Source organism: Melitaea cinxia, chromosome 14 (genome assembly GCF_905220565.1).
Source record: "Melitaea cinxia chromosome 14, ilMelCinx1.1, whole genome shotgun sequence".
Lineage (NCBI taxonomy): Eukaryota > Metazoa > Arthropoda > Insecta > Lepidoptera > Nymphalidae > Melitaea > Melitaea cinxia.
In genome coordinates this window covers 10,740,820-10,767,604 of record NC_059407.1, presented here as the reverse complement: position 1 = coordinate 10,767,604, position 26,785 = coordinate 10,740,820, and the positions used below count along the sequence as shown (strand labels likewise).

The 26,785-nt window shown below is 32.3% G+C and overlaps 3 protein-coding genes across 3 annotated transcripts; 1 reads left to right on the top strand and 2 right to left on the bottom strand.

Moving 5' to 3' along the window:
• Positions 1–4,124: 4,124 nt before the first annotated feature.
• LOC123659545 (nucleolar GTP-binding protein 2) lies at positions 4,125–11,335 on the bottom strand. The gene is made up of 4 exons (XM_045594754.1): positions 9,119–11,335; positions 8,093–8,606; positions 5,790–5,967; positions 4,125–4,312 (listed from the first exon to the last, which is right to left on the bottom strand). Exons 1-4 carry the CDS (start codon positions 11,204–11,206, stop codon positions 4,219–4,221), a joined length of 2,874 nt encoding a protein of 957 aa, XP_045450710.1. The 5' UTR covers positions 11,207–11,335; the 3' UTR covers positions 4,125–4,218.
• A 6,530-nt stretch (positions 11,336–17,865) lies between these two features.
• Positions 17,866–18,264, top strand: LOC123659522 (transmembrane protein 170A). The gene has a single exon (XM_045594732.1). It carries the CDS (start codon positions 17,866–17,868, stop codon positions 18,262–18,264), a length of 399 nt encoding a protein of 132 aa, XP_045450688.1.
• Positions 18,265–19,378: 1,114 nt separating this feature from the next.
• Positions 19,379–23,330, bottom strand: LOC123659570 (centrosomal protein of 135 kDa). The gene is made up of 2 exons (XM_045594773.1): positions 20,070–23,330; positions 19,379–19,993 (listed from the first exon to the last, which is right to left on the bottom strand). Exons 1-2 carry the CDS (start codon positions 23,181–23,183, stop codon positions 19,850–19,852), a joined length of 3,258 nt encoding a protein of 1,085 aa, XP_045450729.1. The 5' UTR covers positions 23,184–23,330; the 3' UTR covers positions 19,379–19,849.
• Between the last annotated feature and the right edge of the window lie 3,455 nt (positions 23,331–26,785).

Here is a 26,785-nt window from a genome sequence, read left to right as displayed (position 1 = left end):
ATAAAACATTTTTTAGAATTTTTGTCTGTCTGTCTGTCTGTTTGCTACGGCTAATCACTGAAACGACTGGACTGATTTTGACGTTACCATCTAGATAGCTAATGTAATAAGGAGTAACTTAGGCTACTTTTATTTTAGAAATTTATTTATTTTTTAATTTTACGAACAGAACAATATTTTTTTTTAATTCCACGCGGATGAAGTCGCGAGCACAGCTAGTATCAAATAAAACCAAGTAACGAAGAAGAAAACATAACGGTATTATTAATATTTAATGCGAATGGAGATATGTGTCCACCTCGTATTTTGTTTCCATAATTATTAATCAAGGCTGATCTTTGTGGTGCTGTGTGCTTACGGCATCAAAGAATATAGCCACCCCCTCTCTTCCCGTGGGTGTCGTAAGAGGCGACTAAGGGATAACATAGTTCCACTACCACCTTGGAACTCATAAAGCCGACCGATGGCGGGATAACCATCCAACTGCTGGCTTTGAAATACACAGGCTGAAGACGGGCAGCAGCATCTTCAGTACGACAATGCCAGCCCTGCGGTCACCAACCTGTCTGCCCAGCGTTGTGACTATGGGCAAAACACAGGAGTGAACTTGTCGAGGCCTATGTCCAGTAGTCGACTGCGAAAGGCTGCTGTGATTGTAATTGCAGGCTGATCCTTTAGATTGCTTACATTCCTTTAAAATTCACAGAACAGATAATTGTTGAATTTTATAGGTGGAATTACTATTTACTTACTAAATACATGGGTACCTAATTTGTTTTTTAATTTTAAGTTTTATCAATGTTTAGAAGAATAAATAGGTGTTTTATTTTCTTTATAGTGATTTATTAATGTTAATATGTTGATTTTTAAATAACTATAATTCTTCAATAAATAAATTATTAAAATCCAACCTCTCTTTACATTATCATAAAAATATCACCTCTTTATTCCTTTTCTAAGCTGGTGGACGCGAAGTGGTCCAGCGGGTGGACGCAAATTGGATTTTATGGACGCGAACTGGGTAAATCGCCTAATTCTGAAGTTTGTATTTAAATAAAATAATAACAAGACGTTTCGAACAAAACTGAAAATTAATCTTTAAATAGACTATATAACGAACACAGTAAATAAATTTTTCATAGAAATTAGTGCGGGGACATTTTTATTTTCTTCTTCAAACTTGCCAACTGCACTAAGTGGACGCGAACAGGCGCAATGACCCTACGATAATAAAAAAAACATATGTAACGTAAAACTTATTAACCCCCGACGCAAAAAGAGGGGTGTTATAAGTTTGACGTGTCTGTCTGTCTGTCTGTCTGTGGCTACGTAGCTCGCGAACGGATGAAGCGATTTCAATTTTTTTTTTTTTTTTTGTATGAAAGGTGAGTTACGGACGCGATTTTAGATATGTTTGATGAAAATCGGTTGAGTCGTTTAAAAGTTGTAGGGGGTAAAAGTGGGGAAGAATAACCGAACGTCTGCAAATATAATCTAGTGGAGTCGTAATGAAAGCGCGTCATGTATTTTTTTTTTAGAATTTTTATATTAATATTACTCGTACATACTTAGGAACTTTAAGATTGAATTTCTTTAATTATTTATTACTTTTTAAAGGCAACTCGGGTTATTGTATTGGGGTTTTTTTAATTTTTAATTTAATTTTTTAGTATTTCACGAGCTTACAATTTTAAGTTTTCCTCACACGGAAAAATCTTTATGATTACATCATCATACAGATCCTAATATAATGATATCGACATTATACCTATATATAAAAGATCAAGTACGACGAACGTAAACCCTCCTTCTTTTTTAAGCTGGTTAATGTGTCGGTAGACAATAATAAGTAAATAGATATTTAAATAATTATTCTATTATGCAGATTAATTATTGCAATTTGGTGGAACAATACTTAGAAGATTCTTTTAATAAAACATCAAGATTTATCTAAGTTTTTAATTTATTTATTTATTTTATTAGGCAATCCAACAGCATTATAATACGATAGTCTGTTACAATATAAAGTATGAATATGGCCAAAATAGGATCACACTGATATGAACAAATTAATTATTATGAAATACATAACTAGGCATTATGTTAAAAAAGTAAACGGTTATGTTCAATTTTATCCATTGTAGTAAGGGATGTGTGCATGACATGTAAAAGTGAATGTGTGTTCGTGTAGGTGTGTGCATGTAAAACGAAAGTGTACTAAATTTAATTATTAAATAATATTATCATAGATTCTTCAAATAACAAACGTCGTAGGAAGGGTAGTGAAGAAAGGTTATGCGTAGGCGCTTCTCGAGGCAAACTTCAGGTAGTTCGCCCACTTTTCCTTTCGGCTACGTTCACCGCTCCAGATTACGTCATCTAAATATCGCCTTTTTATTAAATACCTCGTATCTTGTAGTGGGTAGATACACCATAATATTAGATTTATACCGTTTATTAATTCTGTTACACGTCAAATATCAAGCTAATTACTTACTGACTTTAATTTTGAATCTTCCATATAAATTTGATTTAAACTTTTATGAGAATACCGAAAATTACCGGCGGCTTATCTGTTATATTACTACTATTAATTGATTACTGCAAGGAAAATCATACTAAAACTGTATTAGAGTTGAAAAAAAAATGAAAAAAAAAAACAATTTATAGTTTAAATAACCTCCCGAATCTATATAAGAATTCAGTTGAAATAATTTAAATTGTTACAATAACATAAGAACATGATGGCTTACATTACTGACAATTGTCTCCTAAAACTAAGAGATGAACATTTATGAAAAATCAATGTAATTAATACTCCATTGTTTACAAAATTATAAAATAATAAAAGTTTAATACATGCATATTTCTTCGATTTAGCTGAAGGTAAGTCTTTCGGGAACAGAACTGTGCTTGTGTTCTTAAATATTTGAGATCGCTCTTTTAGAGATAAGACCGCCTTTTGTACATGTCTATATTTTCTTTTTCGGTGTAAAATGTTTTATTCTCCGATAGTGTACAATAAAGAGTATTTGTATTGTATTGTATTTGTAATTACAATTAATGTTAAAAATAATAGATGCCACATACAAAAGTATGTATTTCTAAAGTATCTGTATCGTAAAATATGTAGGTACTGTAAAATAGAATCGGGTGCACAGAAAACTTTGTATGCATATACCACTCACACTAAACCGATTTTTTTTTAATATATAAAGTCACATGTTCCACGAAGCCGATATAAAACCTTCATATAACTTTGAAGTACCTATAGATACGTCCAATTATATATTTTTTTATTTACTTACCTGAACACCTTCCATCGCTTCTGCAAACATCGTCCATCTTCCGTATGTTGTCATTATTTCTAAATTTAAAATTCCATAACCGGCTTCACACTGTTTTAACAGTGATCAGTCACTAAATATAATTTCAAGGCGTCAGAAAGTCTTAAAGGCAAGTTCACTACTGCAATGTGACGCTACGACAAATAGGCTATTTAGTGCTTGATTAGCACAAACGACAAACTGCAAATCGTTCGGACGGTCGAACACAGCCGATTGTAGAATAGCATGTATTCAGATTGAAATTCATTGCCTCAAGTCATATTCATTGACGTGATTGAGTCGAATGGATGAAATGGACCTTGCGAGGTTACTTATAGTTATTGGACAAACTAAACTAGCCACAAAGGCGATGCACATTGATATTGAACTAATTTATAGCGAGAAACTGTGAGAGAATTCAAATCTACCTTAATAGCACTATTTCAAGCGTTTTGCTGCATTTTATATTTTCATAATTCATTTAAGAAACGTAAAAAAAAAGAGCGTGAATGTTAAAAGGGTATTTAATTATTTTTGAAGCGAAACTTCTTTAGGCGCAGGTCACGAATTTTTAAACGTCCATTGCGCGTTGAATACACCTGTTCTCGTTCGATCACCGAAGTTAAGCAACGTCGGGCGCGGTCAGCACTTGGATGGCCTGGGAACATCGCGTGACATTGGCTTTTTGTTATTTTTTCAATTCGTTTTCGCCAAAGAAGTTTCACTTCTGACTTGTGTACTTTGTACGCACGCAATTCTTTATTTCCTATTTACGATTTAAAAAAAAAAAAGAAAATATTTTATTTCAGTGGGATGTTTTATTATGATGATATTGAGTACTACAATTAGATCTTACAAGACAATGAGACTATAATAGCGCACGTTGTTTTAATTATCGGTTGCTTCGTCTACTCATCCGCAAATCCCGCTCAATCTCGTATTGACGTACATCTGTTCTTTCAAGAAAATCTCGTCGATCCAAATACCTAAAAACAAAAAAATGTAATTCAAATAAAATATATCCTACTAAAGTAACACAATACAATACCGTATAACTTTTCACTGCGTGTACCGATTTTGATGATTCTTATTTCAAGCGAAAGCTGATGCTTGATGGGATCTTATGACTACTGAATATTGTTTGATAACGCGTATTTACTTCACTATCTTTTCGTTTACCTATTTGATGTAATTGAAGTCGGTTTTTTCCGTTTGCGAACAAACACAATTACAAAATGTCAATTAAATTTAAATGGGACCACATGACACGCACCACCTTTCGATTCAAAAAGAGATCAAAATCGGTCCACCCAGTCAAAAGTAGTTCAATTTCTGCTCGGGATGGATAATTTGGTTTTGTACAAATATTTCTTTCCGGTTTGGATATCTGCCCTTGGGTGTCTCCACACCGTGCCTCGGAGAGCACGTTAAGCCGTCGGTCCCGATTGTTATCATAAATACCTGATAGCGATCGTCATCCATAGTAGGGAGCACATTCGCTCCAATCCTTCTTCTACATGGAGAAAGAGACCTATGCCCAACAGTGGGATGTTAGAGGCCGAATTAAACGCAATACCTACATAAAGACAAATACAATTGAATTAAGAACCTCGTCCTTTTTTGGAAGTCGGTTAAAAATTATCAACATCCATAGGCGATTTATTAGGAAAGAATAAAGAAAAGTGTAGGCGATAAATTTAAATGAAATCGTACTCGCAGTCGTAAGTCACTTGTAGCGAAGGAATGACTGAAACATGAAAGACGAGAAAGTCGTATACAAGTATTTAGCGATTGTTGAGTTTATACGCCTTACTTCATACCACCAAAAAGACCCATAATTCGTTTCTGAACAGATTTAAAGTCAGAGCTCGATATCCGTGCCGATAAAAATCTATATATTAATACGTGAAGCAAAAACTTTTTACGCCTTTTTACGAAAATTGCGTGAACGAAGGAGTATTAAATTTCGCCGCTTATAGTTTATATAGAAAAGGTGTGCTTAATACAATTTTTTTAATATGCATAAAAAAATTAAATCAGTAAAAAAAAACATTACACACACTACCATGTATTTGACACATACTCTTTTATGTATTGTTAGTCTGTGGTTGAATTATAATCGAATTTCGAACACTTGACGACCACTAACCAGTATTGTAAAATTACACAATTAATATTTTGACCTGACATCACAATAAAAAGTAATTATGATATCTTCATTAGTGGAATACTAAACAGCCACAACACTATATTGCGATTGACCTATAATCTACCTTTGTTACAAAAATGTAATAGTAGATTTTGGCCCAAACCAATGAAATTAGTAAAAAATATTGCATTTTATGTACAATACACAATCTCGACACACAATACATCTATACATACATATATATAATTTTATAAATATCACTTCCGATGGTCTGTAAAATAAAAATAATATAAAATTGTAACAACTTTACACACCCGGCTTTTCCTTTATTGTGGCTTAAAATTTCTTCTTCAATACCTTCTTCTTTTTTATATGTATTCCAATCTAATTTAGATTTCTCGAGCGTCGATAGTTTGTTCTTTTTATTTAACTGACCCAATAAGTTAGATAGTCCTCCGCCACGACCTCGTGAAGGTCCTTCTAATTTCTTTGCTGCAAAAATAACATTAATTACAACTAGCTGACCCAACAGACATTGTCCTGTCTTACGAACTATCAAACTCGTGGTGGGTGGTCATATTCCTTTCTGTTTACATGGATTATTTTAGATTTGATTTATTTGATATATAATACATGAAATTTAATCGAAAAATCACGAGATGTGCTCGGCAGCGAATGGAAAGGTTACAGGAAAACCCGCAGTTATCGAAAAAAATATTAAATTTATGTACATATGGGCTTATATGGGCAATTTCTAACCAACGGCGAAATATTTACAAGCTATTTGGACTGAACAGAATCGGCCTGTAGGCGTCTAACTGGGCAAAGGCCTCTTTTTCAAGATTTCAAAGTTTTAATCTTAATCCACCATGCTTCTCTACGAGATGGCGGATAATTTGCTTAGTGCGTGTAGCAATCGCTATCAGGTGTCTATGATAACAACCAGGACCAACGGCGGAACGTGCCCTCGAGTCATACTGACAACCGAGTCCCAGGCGCAAGCGCACCTAGATAAAAGACAAACTTTTCTATACATACAATTATAAGCCACGAACAGGATTCGAACCCGCAATCGCTGGCAATAAATCGAGTGCATGCACCAATACAGTAGATCGATTGTCAGTACAAGCTTTTAGTGTATTCGGTTAAGAAAATAGTAACGCATTGATGCTACTAAATTAGCCAAAGCTCCTAGACCACAGGTTACTAATCTATGCGGTACCACCCACTAATGAGCGCTGCAGCTTTTCGTAGGGGTGGTAGCCGGTCCAAAGGCAAAAGGGCGCTATTGCAGTCAAGGAATACCCACCTACCTGATTAGGAATTTAATATAATAAAATACTTTGAAAATACATCACTTTAGTGGAAAAAAAAAACAATTTTGTTTAGCCGTCTAAGATGTGTATTGGAACGAAGTTCCTTACGGCAGGCTTGACATTTGGCTGGGCGACCGAACTGAAAAAAAATGTGATACTAAAACCGTAAGAAAAATATGGAACGGAAGTGACGTAATATCAGTCACACGACTGTATAATATGACGTTTGTAAAACAAAAACCTTACTAGTAAACTTTTTTTTAATTATTTATGTAATTTTATACTGTCGACAAAAATAAATGAAGACACATGTTTGTTTATTTCACTTAATAGTTTGAATTATTATTATTATTTTGTTTGATTTGTTTTATTTTACGTTATTTGTTATTTTCTAAAATACTAAATTTTCTAAATACTATGTACTTAATTAAAAACCAATCGACAAAATAAAAAAAAAACAAGAACTAGAAAATATATATAAAATTCAATTTTTTTTTTAAATTGCGTTGCTTCTATACTATCCGAAGGAACTTCGTTCCTACCTGGTGTCCCATGACACCACATAATTTTTTTTAATGATGTTTATGACGACGCGTTGGCACAGCAGTCACAGCACTGGCACTGTTGCACTGGCGGTTGTGGGTTCGATCCCCGCTCACAACAGACATTCATAATTCATTTATTTGTCTTATTATTATAGCGTAAATGAACATTAAAACATTTAAATAAGCAATAACAAACTAACTGAATCGGTTTAGACCGACCTTTTTAAAATATTTAATGACGTTAATTTACAATTGCAAGGTGGTGACTTGAATTTAATAAAAACAAAAACCGTCCTTTTTTTACCCAGAGGAAATCCCTAATGCATGCCTACAGCCCGGGGGAGCTGGAGGGTATGTCCGAGTCGCACGGACTAAAACCTCTGGGGTGTCGCACTTTCGCAAATGCAGATACAGCAGAATCCTCAAATTCACGACCCTCAGCCAAAGTACTAGATTCGTAGTAACGAGTAGCATGATTACAAAAATGAAAATTAATTTTAAATTTGCGATTGATATTAGATAAACATATAAAATTGGTATAATTAACTGTAATATGTGTGTGAATAAAAGGTTGGGAACGTCCAAGATCAATTAAATCAAAATAAATTGTTCCGTGTTCATATTGATCAGAATATTTGATTTGAATTTTCACCTCACTGTGAGTATGTCTTTACCTAGCCGTTGCAATGATGAGTCACTATGTTCCTACCACAAATAGAACATATAGTAACAAATAGTATATACACAAATATAAACCTGTGTCAGCTGTTTCAGGTGTCTTAATTTTTTCTTTAATTGTATTATTTTCAACAACAATAGTTTCTCCAGCAAATTCAAATATTCTTTTTTCTGTATCTTTGTCATCAAATTTTTGTTTAATATTTTCACCATCGTCCTTTTTTTTAATTTCATTAACTTTGTCAAGAGGTTGTGTGATTGGTTCTTTTGTAACAGGTTTAGGTTTGGTATCTGTCCCCTCTAGAAACTTTGCCCACAAATCCTCTTCTCGTTTCTTTTCTTCTTCGGGGTTTGATTGAACTAGATTTTCATTAGGTTCTTCTTTTGTGTCGTTAATAACATCTTTGACACCATCCTTTGTTTTTCGTTTCTTTTTACCTTTACCAGATTGTGTAGCTATTCGTTTGTTAGTTGTATGTTCTAATTCTTTTTCAAACTGTAAGTCAGTCTCTTCGTCGGCCGACTCCTCCTCTGACAGTTTCTCCGGCTCTCCTGGTACATAATCTTCATCACTTTCACTTTCAGATGACATCTGTAAATATATTACACACTTTATTACACTCAAAAATACATGTAGGAACATAAAATGATATGTGTGTAATAAAAAGAAACAAATAATTATAGGTATTTTACAATAACTTATTTTTTGCCAATTCTGTTTAATCTTAAAAAAGTAAATCATATATTTTTTTTAACATTCAAAAAGATGTTTGAAATAACCTAATCTCAGATGACATAAACAAAATTTTAATTAATATAATTAAAAATATATATAATTATTACTATATTAGTAGACGGTAACAGTGGTGGCAACAATATTTATGTAAAATCATAATACTCAACATTTTAATTTTTCTATGGGCTGATTTTGTATAAATAAAAATCATTTTTACACAAAGTATTTTATTTTCATAACACAATTTTTGTCAACTGTAACAGATTACCAATAGCAAGTTATTTCTTAAGTAACTAAAAGGTAAGGTATCTAATGTACAATTGTATGTTTTAAACAGGTTTCTTTTTATTTCTATTTTTATTTTTCACATTAGACACCTCGTAGAAGTTACTTCCAGTTTTCGTACGCTTTTGAGCTCTTTCTAAAGCTCTCCTTTGTTTTGCAGTTAGTTTAGCTTTGTGTATTACAGCTCCTTTATGTTTCTTTTCTTTTACTTCTTCCACAGTAAATGTACCACTTGCTACTTCCAGCCTTTTTCTTTTCTTATTTTCTTTAATGGTTTCTGCATCATTTGTCAAATAATCTTCAACATCACTACATACATTTTCATCACCACTGTAAAAGTTACTTATATCTGAATCACTCTCATTATCTTCATCATTATTTTCATCTTTATGTTTGTCTTCATTTTCATCCTTATTTTTTGTGTCTTCATTTTCATCTTTGCTTTTGTCTTCATTTTCATCATCATCTCCATTCTGTGTTTTACTATCATCATTTTGATCATCAATACCTTGTAACTCTTCTGGAATAACAACCTCTTCAAGGGGCTTTACATCTTCTTCATTGTCAAACTGTAAACAGACTCGTATTTTTGCAAAATCTTGAGCAATTACCAATTTATTTACAGTTAAAGCCGGCTTTTCTATGTCATCATCTGATTTTGTTACTATCGATCCTTGTTCAGTTTCTTCCTTCTTTTCTTCAACATTACTGGCTACTGTTTCCTTACTTTCTACAGCTGGTTGTTTCACTAAAGGCACTTCAAAACCTTCAGGTGCTACATAAAATGGAAGTTTACCTCGCTGCCAATCATTAAGAACCATTTTAGCAACTTGAGAGATATCGGGCTCTCCTTTTTTAAGTAATTTACCAGTACGAGCTGCTAATTTCTCTAAGAACTCAGTTGCTGAAGTCCACCCATCGACTTTATACGTTTTTATCAAATACTCCTTTCTAACCCTTTTAATAACTTCTTCTATATAGTCCTCAGGGTTCTGTACCAGTTCAACTCTAACAACACCTTTTAAAACCTTTTCAGTGTCAGTTTCAGCCGAAGGATACACAATTCCAGGACAATCAATTAAAAATATTCTTCTCATCAGTGTAATATACTGCCATACTTTAGTTTCGCCAGCGATTGGAGCAACTTTACAGACTTTTTTAGATCTTAATGTATTAATTACAGAAGATTTACCAACATTAGGATAACCAATTAGACCTACACTAATTTGTTTTTTGTCTATGTGTAATTTGGCAAACTGTCGCAACAAATTGATAAGAGATCCTTTACCAAATGGGTGATTCATAGAGGCATGAAATGCGATAGTGGGATATTCTGAACTTAATATAGCAACCCATCTCTGTGTAACCCAGTTAGGAACCAAATCAACTTTGTTTAAGATAAATATTAAATGTTTATGTGGTTTTTCTTCTCTAAGGAATTTTTCAACATATGGACTTCTCGTACCCATAGGATCTCTTGCGTCGAGAATTTGCAATAAAACATCAGAAGAATCAATGACTTTGTAAAGCTCATTCCATATTCTTTTACTCATTCCAGCTCCAAATATCCACTCCCTTTGACCTTCCTTAATCCCACTGTCCTCACGTACTCTATCCACATCCTTGTTTTCATCATATTTTTCTGTTTTTTCTTCAACTACTTTTGATAAAGTTTCAAGATCGCTAAATTTTAAATTTACTCTTTTTCTTTGTTTCTTTGGGCCGAATGTTTTGTCAAACCCTTCTGTATCTAACAGATGTACACGAGCATGCTTAGCTTTTTCATTTAATAAAGTAATAGGTAAATTTGTTGGCTTCATTACAACCTGGTAAGGATTCTTGATGGCTGCTCCAAATTCATCTTGAAATTTTTGTAAGGCGTTTTGTGAAATGACCCTCGAATTACCGAACCACTTTTGATTTGGTTCAACCCTTGCGCGAGTGCCTGATGGGAGCCAGCCTTGAAATGGAGCAGGTGTAAGTATTTTACCTGTTTTATCTCTTTTAGCCTTAAAGTTACGGTACATCTGCAGTCTTTTGATAGTTCCTTTTGTTCTAGGTTTACCAACACCTTTTAAACCTTCTATTGGCCTCTCGGGATTCATCGAGTGTCCAGATTTGTTGAACCCTTCTTTCCGGGGAGCCCCGGGGGCTGATCTTACTTTCCCCATTGTAAATACACTTAATAATTTCACAACTCTTGAAATAAATTTTAAAGTAACACGCGGAAAACGACCCTCATACAATTATTTTAGGTTATGTAGGAGACTACTTCTGAGAAGCTATGATTTGACAGATAGAAGCGCACTAACTTCTGACTGCTCCTTAAAATTGTTAAAACCACTAATTTAAATACTATCACTCACCTTTTAATAGTATTTAAAGCTTGAAGCTATATACTTAAATTGTATATGAAGCTAACAACTCCAGATTTAAAAAAAAAATAATATAATTACAACACAATTAAGTATTTGCTCAATTATTTTCAATCAGAACGTCCATCATTCTTATTGGTTCTCATTTGCAACTAGCTTCAGACCATGCTTCAGACCATTAGTAAATATGACAGTCGAACAATATGTTGCCAATCTTCCAATTTTTTTTTTTTTTTTGTTTTGAATTTGATAAACAATGCATGAATACAATATAAAACCAATGATATAATAAATCTACTCACCTCAATGTATAAAACTTATGAGATCGTATGCCTAGATAAATAATCTGGGGTTGGATTGTAAAATAATATCTCTGTTTCATATTAATTTAATATAAAGCATTTTATTTAAAACAATAGAAAATCATCACGAAACGCAAAATATCTAATATTAATAACATACACTGGACGTATTTACTGACATTTATTTTTATAAATAACGTAGAACTTGTTGAAATATAAATTTCTCGTTGAAATTTCATTTTCTATTCTCTGAGTTTATAAAGGTATATGTCTATATGCTATTCAAAATTATAAATTTGAAGCAACGACCTTTTTTTCTTTGGCCGATTAAAATTTGAAAACAGTTGTTCAGTATTACGCAACGAACTTTTTTTTGGTCGATTGAAATTTAAAAACAGCGTTCAATGTAATTTACTTGAAAACTTGAATTTGAAATTTTTTTTTGGGTGTACGATAATTGTTCCGAAAATACGATAATTTCACGGTACTGTGTCGATCAGACGGGCAAAAGTTTCTGGTAACACTGAAAAGTGTCACATAATGTCAAATTAATATAATATAAATGTAGGAAAAAGCGCGGGAACTTTGAAGTGAAAAGGCGGTCTTTTTTTTTCAAAAATATTTTATTTATTTTATAATTCATTCACTGGAGTTTTTTATAAATAAATACTTATAAATTAATCAAGAGATGGGGAGAAGTAAGAAAAGGAAAAAGAAGGAGGAAGATAACGCTGAGGACGACTCGTTGAGCTCCGACTCCGAGTCCATAAAATCTGTTGAGCTAACAGACGCCGAAAGGTATGCCCCGTTTCGGGTAGCCGATTACGTGCGGCACTACCCTGAGAACGGGGGTAATTTTGACTATATTGTATTCCTGGAGAGTACAGAGGCTGACAAGCCAATCGGAACAAGAGACATGATGACACTCGCTAATAGCATAAAAAAATATAATAAAGGCGTGAAACAACTAAAACGCATTAATAAAAGTAAAGTTGGAGTTATCTTTGATAGACCTGCTTTTGCTAACGCGGTCTTAGGCAACAAAAAATATCTTGATGGGTACAAACTTAAAGCTTCCCTTCCGGCTGCCGCTACAGAGGTCACTGGGGTAATTTCTCATGTGCCTATAGAATTATCCAATAAAGAAATATATTCAGCTCTAACTAGCACGAAAAATATTATATCTATACGTAGATTTATGCGACGTGTAAGAGAAAATGGAGAAATAAAATTAATCCCCACAAAAACAATTTCTATAACCTTTTCCTGTCCCAATTTACCAGATAGTGTGGACCTCAACAGCTGGCGGTTCGAAGTACGGCAGTACATCCCGCCAGTAAAGCAGTGTCTAAAGTGTTTAAGATATGGTCATATTGCAAAATTCTGTAAAAATTCACAAAGATGCAGCATTTGTGGCGAAGGTCACAATTTTAAAGATTGTCAGACTCCTTATACTGCAGCCAGTTGCTGTCACTGCTCTGGCAATCACATTGCCATATCCCCTGCATGCCCTGTTAAAAAAGAAAAAATCCAGCTTAACAGAGATAAATTTCAGAAAAAAAGCTTTGTTGATGTTTTAAACAGCTCTCACTTTCCATCATTAAACAAAACTGATCAGTTCTTATCTCTTTTAAATTCCGAAATAATACTCAAATCTATTACAGAAGCTTTAGTAAAACTTATAACACTAAACAAAAATAATGAAATACCTATCTCTTCCCAAAATATTAAAAATGTCCTGCAAGATACATTAAAAAAGGTTACTAATAAATAATTTGTACTTTATGGATACTTTAAATATTGTGCAATGGAATGCTCAGAGTATTCTACACAATCAACATATTTTTAATTATTTCCTTTTGGACAAAAATATTCACATTGCGTTAATTTGTGAGACTTGGTTAAAGCCTTGTCAAAAATTTAAGATACGTCATTACAATGTAATTCGTCTTGATTCAGGAAACACCCACAATGGCGTAGCCATATTAATACATAGCTCTATTTCTTATTCTAAAATTGATACTTTTTATGATGACTCCATTCAAAATGTTGTTGTTCGTATAAAATACTCTAGCAACAAAGAACTTACTATCATAAGCTTTTACAGTCCAACTAATTGCAATCCTGCTTTTTCTAAATCTAAACTAGACAGGTTAATTAAAAGTTTACCAGAACCAATCTTCCTAGCAGGAGATTTTAATGGCCTAAACTCAGCCTGGGGCTGTTCTACTTCTAATTGTCGAGGCAAAGACATTCTAGAGTCTATCAATAACAATAATTTGGTTATACTTAATGACGGAAGTATGACCACTGTTGGTTCGCACATATGGAGACAGAATGCTCTTGACTTAACCATAGTATCACCTTCATTGGCTCTAGAGTGTGACTGGTCAGTACATGACGATCCCTTAGGCAGCTACCACTTTCCTGTAATCACAAAAATTTTACTTAATAACAATCATTACAATGCCACTCCTATTCCCAATAGTAGCTCACTACCCTGCTTCCCTAACCTGAACAACGTTGATTGGAACATTTATAATTTAAATGTCCAACTATTGCTCACTGAATTTTCTCTTGATACACAAGACCCCCTTCATAACTACACAAAATTTACAGATATTTTACACTCAGCACTGTGGAAATCATCTTCTATTTCTAAGCACTCTTTGGTTAATACAGCTTTATCTTCATGCTCTCCTTCTAACTTAAATAAAAAAAAAAAACTTCTTCCTTGGTGGAATTTCAATTGCACCAAAGCCGTATTAAATAGCAAAAACGCTTATTTGACTTTTAAATCTGATCCCACTGAGGCTAATTACATTAATTTTAAAAGACTACAAGCCACCAAAAAATATATTATCAGAAATGAGAGAAGAAACAGTTGGATAAAACTTTGTGAACAATTTAACAGATCGACTCCTATATCAGTCATTTGGACGTATATGCGAAAATTTAACAAAAGCTATTCTCCACCTTCCCATAACAACTCTGACTATTCTTGGATCTTTGATTTTCTCAAAAAATATACTCCAGATACTGTAGAGCCAGCCTTTAATCTTAATTCTTTCTGCCATATTCTTCCTAATCAAAATTTTATTATAAAATCTTTTACCATTGTCGAATTAAATTCTGCTATTTCATCCAGAAAAGACTCTACACCTGGCCTTGACTACATTTCATATAAAATGCTTAAACACCTGTCTTCTCAATCTAAACTAATTTTATTAAATATCCTGAATCTTCTTTGGGAGCATAATCTTATTCCTATGGATTGGAAGGTTGATTGTTTAGTACCTATCTTAAAACCCAACAAGGACAAGTTTAACTTTGATTCATATAGACCTATAGCATTGACTTCTTGCATGGGAAAAATATTTGAACAACTTTTAAAACAAAGATTGGAACATTTCATAGAGTCTAATCATATTTTACCTTCTAATCAGTTTGGTTTTAGAAGAGGCAGGTCTTCAAGGGAGAGCATTGCTCACTTACATCTTGATATTTATAATGCTATACAATCAAAGCAAGCTCTCGCTGGAGTTTTCTTCGATGTAGTTGGAGCCTTTAATAATGTTAACCATCATATTCTATCCACGGAATTAGCTGCGATTGGTTTACCTGTAAAAGTTATACAATGGATTTTTAATTTTTTGCACAGTAGGAAGGTATTTGTTAAGTATAATAATAGACTTATTGGTCCAAGGCTTTCTCATAAAGGTACATGTCAAGGTAGCATTTTGAGTCCATTGATTTTCACACTTTATATACATAGATTAAACTTAATTCTAGGCTCTCATATATACAATTTACAGTTTGCTGATGATTTGGTAGTCTATTGTTCTAGTAATAATATAACTACCCTAAATCTTAAGTTAAACGAAGCTTTAGTTAAATTAAATTCTTATTTTAATTATCTTGCATTGGACATTAGCTTTGAAAAGTCTAAAGTCATAGTTTTTAATAAAGTAGGGTCTGAAAGAATTAAAATAAACTATAATAATATATCTCTTCTTATCACAAATGAAGTTAAATTTTTAGGTGTTATATTCATGAATAACTTATCATGGAACAAATATGTAGACCACATAGTTGATAGAGCTCTTAAGGCTCTTAATATTTTAAAGTCTCTTGCAAAAACATATTGGGGTTCTGATCCAAAAATCCTTCTTACCCTATATAAATCTCTTGTACGCAGTCATTTTGAATATGGATTTCTATGTTTTTCTGCTAACGACAAGTTGGTTAACAAATTAAATATTATTCAAAATCACAGCCTGAGACTTATCACTGGCGCCATGAAAACAACCCCAATTAATTCGTTACAGGTCGAGTGCAACATTTCCCCTTTACACCTTAGATTTAAATATTTGAAATACTGTTTTTTGCTAAAACTGTTTTCCATTAGTAATCATCCTCTAATTAAAAAGCTTAATTACTTACATAGTAAATATCCTGTAAATGCTCCATTAACTTCTAATAACCCATTTATTCTCTTCGAATATTCATTCATGTTAAATCTAAATAACCAACACAAAATACACAGTTCTAGCAATTGGATGTGTTACGAAAAGGAGTTTGACTGTCTTATTAATCAAATCGATATTATTATTGACCATAAGCTAAAAGAGCGCCAGGAAGTTTACAACCTCATAGCACAATACTCTGATAAGTTCAAACAAGTTTACACAGATGGATCAAAAAATGATATAAATGTTTCCATGGCCTATTATGTACCTCATCTGAAGTTTGGCCAAGGCGTCAGATTGAAAAAGGAGATATCAATATTTACAGCTGAAGCTCTAGCAATTACTGCTGCCCTAGAATTCATTAAAAAACAAACTAATCAATATTGGCTGATCATTACTGACAGTATGAGCGTTCTAAAGGCTTTAGATAATTATCAATTCAGTGCTAATACAAACTTCATCATTTTAGAAATAAGACATCTCCTTTATCAACTATCCAGAAGAAACTACAACATCAAATTATTGTGGACACCTTCACATATAGGAGTAAGGGGAAATGAACATGTGGACTTTCTGGCACGTTCAATTGTTGACAGTGACAGCGGCAGCCCTGTTGATGAGAATGTTGCCGTACCATACACTGATCTATTAGTTGCTATTAAATCAAAAATCCTATCTGATTGGCGTGATCTTTGGCGACAAACCTTGTTAAGAAAAGGATCTTGGTATGCTCAGATAAATCAAGATATTGGAAAAAGTCCTTGGTTTACTAAATCGCATCAACATAGAAGCAGAAAATATTATACAATATTATGCCGCTTGAGATTTGGACATTGCAGATTTAATGCACATTTGAATCGTATGCGTATCATCTCATCGCCCGTTTGCCCACATTGCACCAACAACTCTACACAGTCTTTAGATCACATATTTTTTGAATGCTCCGCTTTTAATCTGGAACGCCTCTTATTTATAGCCAACTTGTTATCAACTTCTGGACCAAAAAATGTCCCGCGCAATACACAAGATTTATTGACTAATTTGGATAACTATACTAGTATATTTGAATTTATTTGCAATACTATTAATGATATTTGAAACAGGATCAGGACCTTCATTCATCGGATGTGAAATTTTATTTTGATATTTCAGGCTTCGGCCTATTACAGACTTGGTTTCGACCTCGCCTATCACTTATAGACAAAGAAGAGTAGACGAAAATATGAAATTTCAGACTTGGTTTCGGCCTTACTCTACCAGTCATCGAATCAGAAGAACAATAAAGTTACTTCAGACTTGGCTCCGGCCTTTTGATATATCAGAACGAAACTTACAAATTCAGACTAGGCTGTATGGATTATAGTCCTTTGCCTTTCCCTATTGGGGATAAATTTTAAAACAACATAATATAAATGTATTAATGTCAGAAGGATACAACGAAAAATTATCAAAGTCGAAAATATAATCGAAAAGTTAAACATAATCGATTAATCGAACATTTTGTTATTAGTGTTTATAAATGATATTATATATTGGTATAGCTCTATGTGTTAAACGACCAGTGTAGAGTGAACTAAAATCTATACAAAACAACTATACCTAGCTTAGATTCTTATTGTTTCATTAACAAGATCGTGATTACAACTGCCCCGATGCCTGAAAGCATTAAACTTTTTGGGACAACATGTATGACATGTTGTCGGAATTTCGAGTATCAGAGTTTGATTCGTTTGTTGATATATTGAAATTGACTCCAGGGGATCCATTAGATACTTTTGGTGAAATGTGGTATCCCGTGTTTCTGTGGTCATTGTGCTCCTCTGCCTTTGTTCATACTTGTGCGGCACTTGTTGCCTTTGGCACTCTTAGGAAGCACAAGTATGGGAAGTTTTTTCCAGTGTTATTAATAGTGATGGGTGTGGTGAGTCCTGTGACATCAGGAGTGGCAACTAGTGCTGCTATTGCGTTTATTTATCGAGCTGCTAATCTAGCTATGCCTCCCATACACGCCATGGTATGGGGCATAGGACAGACTATACTAGGAGCTGGTATTGGCTTCACAAGAATATTAGCTACTTTGTAATAGCATAACACATCACTACTATTTATAAAATATTGTGAACAAGTATGTTCAAATAAATAGCTATGTCAATTACAATAGTGTTAAACGGTGAAGAGATTTTAAGGAATGGTGCTGAGTTTTGCATGGTTTCTTAATATGTTTGCATCATAATTATAATATATAAATATGGAAATACTCATTATTATACACTATATGCTTGCTTTTTTTGTAGTGGTATATTTCATTCATCATTGATGTTTGATTTGCATATTGTAGATGTTAAATACTCCTACTGTAAAGGACTTGATAAATATTGTAAACCATCAATGTTTTCATAAGTGTATAAATCTTGCAGATGCTAGGTCAATCTTGGCCATGAATTTATTTGTTACAAAAATCAATATAGATTTCAGTTACAATGTCACTTTGTAAATACTTATTTAAAAAATTGACTGATGATTAAAATTAATGAAGTGCTTTTGATAACTTTGATAGGTATAAATTTTGATGTGCATTCCATAGTTTCAGAAAAACTGTTTAAAATTACAATCCCTAATAATGTTTATAACAATGCTAGTATTCATTTTCACTTTGAAAAAATTGTATTTATGTTATATAGGTATTAGGGTACAACTGATGTAAGAAAGAACAAATTAATTCAAAAAAACTATATAATATTTATTCCACATAGCAATTAAATGAGGTGTCAGTAATTAGTGTTAGAAAACCCCCACCGATTTTATTTGAAAAAAAAAGGCACATTTCTTGTGATAGCAATTGTTAAAGCTTTAAAAATAAGTGCAATGTCCTTTTCAAATATACTTGTAAATATTAATCAAAATTATTGCAAATGATGAAGACATTTTTTATTTGTATATTTCTTGTGTATATTCTTTATTATATTTTTTGTTTAGAATTGTATTGTACTTATCATGGGATATAATGGTATTACTCTAAGTTAATGCATTACAGAATTCCTATATGTACAAGATTTCTTTTTAAGTTAAAAATAGATGGACAGTTCAAATATTTCACTTCAAATACTTGGCTGGATACTTACAATCATTGTATTAACATTTTACAAGACAGCCAAAATAACTTGGTTGATTCTTCTGTTTAAATAAAAATATTAAAGTGTAGATTCATAAAATTTATTCAATTTAGGTGTGTTGAAATAGTAATCTAATAAATATAAATAATAGTAAATGAAACAGTGTAAATTATGTAGTTCATAAATTTTATATGTATTACTGAAATGTATGTTTTTCATTGTAAAAACAAAAAATAAAATAAAATTGGTTTTCATATAAAAATAATATTGTTCTTATTTACATTATGAACATATTAATTGCTATTAAATCGCATGTATTAAGTCGCATTCCAAATGTGTTTTTATTTTAGATAAGATATATAAGAGACGGAATAACACTGAACATATTCAATAATAAATTCTGAATATTGAATAGACTTCATTTTAATATCACAATAACAGCAAAACAATTTACAAAAATAGTGTTCTAATATTTTAAATATTGTAACACTTGTGAACAACATCCACACATAGATTATTAATTTATATTATGTACTTCATGAGGAAATGAATTATTTATAAAGTACTACTGTGTGAATATTTAGTAAGGTTTTTATGTGGCAGATTATATCTACCACTATCGTCATCTTCATTGCTCAGTTCATGGATGGTTTCTTCTAACATCAGTGGTAGTTCTAGATGTTCCCTTGATAGAACATTCTGAAACCAAGTTAAAAAGAAATTTAGGATCAATATAACTATGTACATATAAAAATAAAAATGTAAATTTTTTCACCTCGTCAATTTTTGATTCCATCTGCGTTGTGAGGCTACATACACGCTCATTCAGTGACTTCGTTTCACTCGTGGCATCTTGTAATGCCAATTTTAATTCAATAATTTCCTTTCGTGCATTTGATAAGAGTTTCTCTGTGGTCATTAAATTGTCTCTTAATTCTTCTTTCTCAGATTCCAATTTAGATTTGATATTTGAAAGATTTTTTATTCTATCTTCATACAATTTCAATTCTGAATTGGTATCTTTTAAACTTATGGTATTGTTTTCATTACTTGACTTCAAATCACCACACATCTGTTTGAGGTATGAAACATTTTGTTCTAGAATAATTTTTTCTTCTGTTATTAGTTTCATTTCATTTTGTAATGCATTTATTTTACAAGTCATTGAAGCAATACGAGCTGATTGACTATCAATTATATTATCTTTTTCAACAAGCTTTTCTTCTAAATGTTGAATTTGATTCACATATGTTTGCAGTTGAATTGTTTTTGAAGCAGATTCACTTTCCAAAGAGTGATTATTATTTTCCAAAATATTTGCTTCTACGGATAAACTTGCAAACTGCTCTAACATATCAGATCTTTCAGCTTCTTTCTGAGATAGAAGATCCTCAATCCGTCTTATTTCTGCCACATAATGTTGCAGTTGCTGTTTTAAGCCTTCAACATCCTTTTTTGACTTTTCTAGTTCCATTTTTGTAAGTTTTAAAACACCATTAACATCTGCTAAACTATTTTGCAAATGTTTGTTTTCTATTATAGCCGTATCATATTGCTGAGATATTCTTTTGATTTCTCCATTTAAGAAATTAATTTGTGACTCATAGTCCGCAACCCTATGTTCATTTACCTTATTAAAATTAAGTTTCCTTTTTAATTCAGAGATTTCACTTTCTAATTTACTTATTTCAAATGTTTGTGACTTTATTTTTTGTTCCAAAATACTGATATTTTCTGTTTTATTGTCTAAATCAATAACAAGTTTATCACGATCTTTATCCATTGATTTAATATTATCAATTAAGTTTAATTTATCACTTTTTAAATTAATTATTTCTGATTGTAGATCGTTACATTTCTTTTGTAAGGTATCAACTGTGTCTTTAGACAAACTTAACTTTTTCTGTGTGGATAGGAGCTCATTTTGTATCTCAGTACTACTTCTTTCAGTTTCAAGTTGAATGTTTTTAATTTGACTAGCTAATGTTTTTTCTTTTATAATATCCGTCTGCATTTTCTTTATTTGTTTTCTCAAAAAGTTACATTCATCTTTTAATTGTTCAGCAGATGCTTTTCCAGTTCTATTTGTCATTTTATAGGAGCAGTTTTCCTCTTCTAAATTTTCTAATTCCCTTTGTTTAAGTGCCAAATCTCTCCTCAGCCTGTCTGATAAATCTAATGCATCTTTATATCGTTGGTTATATTCTTGTTTGTCTTTTCTTAATAACTGTATTTCTTTCTTCATTTCTTCAATTTTTGCTTGAAACTTTTGTATTTCTTCTTTGCTGGAATCACCTCTAATGTTTGATGCTTGGTTTATTGCCCTGTATTGACTTAATTGTTGACTTAGTGAAATATTTTCCTTAGACAATTCAGCATTTTCTGCATTAAGGTGACTTATTATATCTTGATAATTATGTTTATTACAATCATTTTGGTTTAAAGCTTTATTTCTTAAGTCGTCATTTTCTTTTCTTAACATAAGAATTTTTTGTTCACTTTCACATAACTTGTTATGCAAATCTTTTATAAAAGCATTATTAGGTGGAATGTTTGTTTTAGTTTTAGCATCATCAATTTTACTAGCTTTTTCATTAAAAAGATTCAATGCTTCTGTTAATTTCTGTTGTATATCATTAATGTATGTCTCATAATTTTTCCTTTCATCTGCAAAAAGCTTTTTTAATTCATCCTTAACACTACATTTAGGACTATCTTCATTAATTTTAAGCCTTGCGGTAAAGTTACTGTTAACTTCAGACAAGGATAATATTTTGTCTTGTAAACTTTTATTGAGATCAACTAAATCTTTTATTTCCTTTTGCAAAGCATCTTTTTCTTTTAATGCTATAACCAAAGACTCCTGAGCATGTGGTGAATAATTTCTGAGGCATCTTTGTGATAATTCTCTCTCTAGTTCCGAGTTTTTTAAAGTAAGTCCTTCTATTCTAGTTTGCATAAAGTTTAACTCATTCATCATTGATGCTAATCGTTTATTACAATCATCCTCTACTTTCAATGCTAATTTGTCAACCTTTTGTAGTTCCTCTTGTAAGGCTTTATTCTTATCTGCTAACGATAATGCACGAAGCATTGCTTCATGCTGCTTTTCTAAACTTTTTTCCAATTCTTTTTTCATATCATCATTTGCATTTTGTAAATCGTTAATTTGTCTCATCAATTTTTCTATTTTGCTATCTGGTTTGTGTGTATAAAAGTCATTATTTACCGCTGCTAGAGGTCTGCCACCTTCTAAAAGAATATTTAACCTAATAATTTCGCTATCCCTATGCTCAATTTGATTTTTCAGAAGGGCAATTTCATCACAATATTCATTATTTTTTTCTAATAATGACTGGATAGATTTCTTTAATTCTAAAACATCCTTGTCAGCGGAAAGATTTTTTTCATTACACATACATATTTTAGACATATAACAATCACCCCCGTCTTTTCTTTTCGTTTTGTTACGGCTGCTTAAAGTGTCGGCACAAAGACTCCTTAAACTTAAATCTCTTAAATCATGTTGCAGCTTAGTTATTAATGTTTCTTTTTTTGCAATTTCCTCACTTAAAGTTTTAAGCTTTCTTTGACTTTCTTTAGTTATTTTAAGATTTTCTTCCTTTAGTTGAATAACATCGCGATGGAGCTGATTATTTTCGTGAATAAGTTTAATATTATCACATTTATATGGCTCCGCTTCTTTCATCAGTTCATCTCTTTGCATTAGGGCCTCTTTCGAAAGATCCATATAATGCTGTAAACTCCGGGTTGTTTGCAATAAATCAGCAAATATACACTCGACTAATGGGACTGCCTCTACAGGCAAGGAACTGTTATAACCAAGCTCGTCGAGTTTTCTTTTTAAGTTGAAGTATGCTTCACCCATTTTGAAATGCTTAATGAAAGGCTTTTTATTTGAATCACTAATCTACTGATAAAATAACCTTATATAAAATTAAGAATTAAAATTGTTTTGCTAACACTTTTTGAATTCATAATAAACTGTGACAATAAATAACACTACATTTTTACCACAGACTTCTATAAGTTCACAGATTACCTATACATTCCTTGTTTTCAGATAAAAAAAAAACATTTTGTGTAGTGTGTCGTATAGGTACTTGACAACAACGACACTATATTCTGGCTAACAAAAGGAGATACTCAATTTTTTTGCATATTTTTTAAATGACAACACTGTAGGGTCTGTAGGGTTTCCACCATCGAGTATATTACCTCTTGAATTGGGGAATATCTAGCGGAAACCTACTAAGATTCAAATATAAATAATATTAACGCCATTCAAAACCTTAATTAATCCAATAACTACGTCTGAAAACACAATTAGAATTTAGAACAATATAAATACTCAGCAACATAAATCTTGCTATAAACAATAACAAATTTTGGCAATTTTAACAGAGATTGGGAAGAATCAGAATCCGAGTACGGTAATACTTTAAAAAACAACAAATAAACAAGATGGCACAAGATGGCGCGTGTTTGAAGTTGCCAAGGTGTGTTTTTTTAACTATACCGCGTTTTTTAACCGACTTCCAAAAAAGCAGGAGGTTCTCAATTCGACTGTATTTTTTTTATGTATGTTATTTCAGAACTTTTGACTGGGTGGAGCGATTTGGACAAATTTCCTTTTAATCGAAAGGTGGTATGTGTCATTTGGTATCTAACAATAACTTTTCGAGCTATATCTAATAATGCGTTTTTACTTGACGCTTTTTTCGTCGATCTACGTTGTATTATACCGCATAACTTTCTACTGGATGTACCGATTTTGATAATTCTTTTTTTGTTGGAAAGGAGATATCCCTAGTTTGGTACCATGATAAAAAAAAAACTAGGATCTGATGATGGGATTCCAGAGAAATCGAGGGAAACTCTCGAAAATCTGCAATAACTTTTTACTGGATACACCGATCTTGATAATTTTAAATTTAATCAAAAGCTGATGTTTATCATGTGGTCACATATAAATTTTATTGAGATCTGATAACTACTTTTTGAGTAATCTTTGATAACGCGTAGTTACTTGACTATTTTTTCGTCGATCTACGTTGTATTACTCGTCGATGTAATTGAAGTCGGTTTTTTTTCGTTTGCGAGCAAACATAATTATTCCAGTATCTACTTTCATTAGCCAGACTATTGTATAAGAGGTAGGTAAATAAAATAAAATAAAATAAAATAAAAATAGCCTTTATTTCTACTACTAATAAATTTCAATTATTGTTAGTACAAACATATGTATGTATGAATATATATTAACCTAACCTAACCTATATATTGAAGCTATACAATTTATTCCTATACATATTTATAATATAACTTAATTAATATTAGTAATAGTCGCCTCTGCGGCGTAGGCCTCTCCCAAACCTTTCCATGTATCCCTTTCCCGTGCTTTCCGTGTCCATAGCGGTCCACATCTCTGGTTAAAGATATCTCTCCACCTTTTACTTGGTCTTCCTTTTTCCCTTGACCTGTCTCTTGGTATCCATTCTGTTAGGCGTTTTGTCCATCGGTTATTATTCATCCTACAGATGTGTCCTGCCCAATGCCACTTGAGCAGTCTTGTTCTTTTCCTTACGTCTATCATTTTTGTTTTATTCCTGATAATAAAGTTGCTAACCTTATCTAATAGTTTTAGACCAAGCATGCTTCTTTCCATTTTACGTTGACAGATAGTAATTTTTTCTTCGTCCATTTTTCTCAGTGACCATGTTTGGCAACCATATGTCAGGCATGGTAATATCACTATTTCGTACAGTTTTTTCTTTATACTTATATTAATATCATTGTTTTTCATTATTTCTTTCAATCCCCAGTATTTCTTCCACGCTAGAGTTATCCTTCTTTCTATTTCTTTTCCTGTATTATTTTTAAAAGATACTAGCTGTCCTAAATATATATATTCTTTAACATATTCAATTATTTCATTTTCTACTCTAATATCTTGAGGGACTCCATTGGTCAAGACTTTGGTTTTCGTCGTATTCATTAACAATCCCACCTTTTGACTTTCGATTGTTAGTTCATTTAACATACTTTCTAATTCGGTAGCACTTTCTGCGAATACCACAATGTCGTCCGCGAAACGCAAGTGGTTCAGCAGTTCTCCATCTATTTTTATTCCCTTTGATTCCCAATCTAGATTTCTGAAAATAGATTCGAGTACTGCTGAAAACAGTTTCGGTGAGAGGGGGTCTCCCTGCCTTACTCCTTTTTGTACGGGGAATTCGGTACCTTCACGTTCTAGGCGCACTTTAGCAAGACATTTTGTATATATATTTTTAATTAAGTTGACGTATTTCTGGTTGACACCTTGCTGTGTAAGTGATATCCATATAGCTTCAAAATGTAGAGAGTCAAATGCTTTTGTATAGTCTATAAAGCACATGTACAAAGTCTTGCCATATTCCTTCGCTTTTTCAATTACTTGTGTTACAACTTGTATATGGTCCATAGTCGAATAGCTTTTACGGAAACCTGCTTGTTCGCGCGGTTGGTGTTCTTCTAAAGTTCTTGTTATCCTACTTAATATGATTTTTGAAAAGATTTTGTATAAATTAGACATGAGACTGATTGGTCTATAGTTTCTTAGATCACTTCTATCCCCCTTTTTAAATAGTAATATGATTGTAGCTTTTGACCACTGGTCTGGTGTATTTTCGGTTCTAAGTATATTATTGAATAATACTTGAAGAGGTTTCAAAAGTACATCGGATAATGTTTTAAGGATTTCGTTGGTAATGTTGTCGCTTCCTGGGGTCTTGTCGTTTTTTTGGGATTTTATTGCGTGTTCGATTTCTGAAATCAAAATGATTGGTGTCTCCGCAGTGGAATCTGCTCTATGATACTCGTTCGATTTTGTGGCTGGGAAGGAAAAGGTACTACCTGTGGCAGTGTAAAGCGTTTTGTAGAAGTATGTGGCTTCATTTATGATATCAGAACGTCGTGATTGAATAATTCCCTGTTTATTTTTCAACTTTCCTGTCCACTCTGACTTATCACTTAACTCTTTATAAGCTTTACGTACAGCCCCTGTCTTTTCTATGAATTTTTCGAAGGTACTTTGTAGTATTGCTTTTTTTTGCTGTAAAATATTTCTATTAATTTTTTTGCTTATTCTTGATATTTCGGATTTTACTTCTTTTGTTCTCTTTTTTGTATATAATTCTTTCCTCTGTTTTAAGAGAACTTCTGTTTCATCATTTATATATTTGTTTATATGTTTGTTTTTCCGTGGCAGTTGTTTCAAAAATTCTTGTAACACTATTTCTAGCTGGTCGTATTGGTTTTGTACCTGTACATGTGAATTAACAGCTTCCATGAATTTATTTCCCCAGTAGCTAGTGTCGTCCGCTGAAATAGTCAGTTGTTGCCTAGTGTAGTCAACGGATTTTATTTTTCTTCTTTTTGATTTTAAAGTTAATGATAGTTCGCATCTAATCATCCTGTGGTCAGTATTGA

Coding starts and splice junctions, on each gene's coding strand:
- LOC123659545 (XM_045594754.1), bottom strand. CDS start 11,206: ATGGGGAAAGTAAGATCAGCCCCCGGGGCTCCCCGGAAAGAAGGGTTC. Junction 5,968..8,092: donor ACCTGAAACAGCTGACACAG/GTTTATATTTGT, acceptor TTATTTTTGCAG/CAAAGAAATTAGAAGGACCT. Junction 4,313..5,789: donor CACAATAAAGGAAAAGCCGG/GTGTGTAAAGTT, acceptor TTTTGTTTTTAG/GTATTTGGATCGACGAGATT.
- LOC123659522 (XM_045594732.1), top strand. CDS start 17,866: ATGTATGACATGTTGTCGGAATTTCGAGTATCAGAGTTTGATTCGTTT.
- LOC123659570 (XM_045594773.1), bottom strand. CDS start 23,183: ATGGGTGAAGCATACTTCAACTTAAAAAGAAAACTCGACGAGCTTGGT. Junction 19,994..20,069: donor TGGAATCAAAAATTGACGAG/GTGAAAAAATTT, acceptor ACTTGGTTTCAG/AATGTTCTATCAAGGGAACA.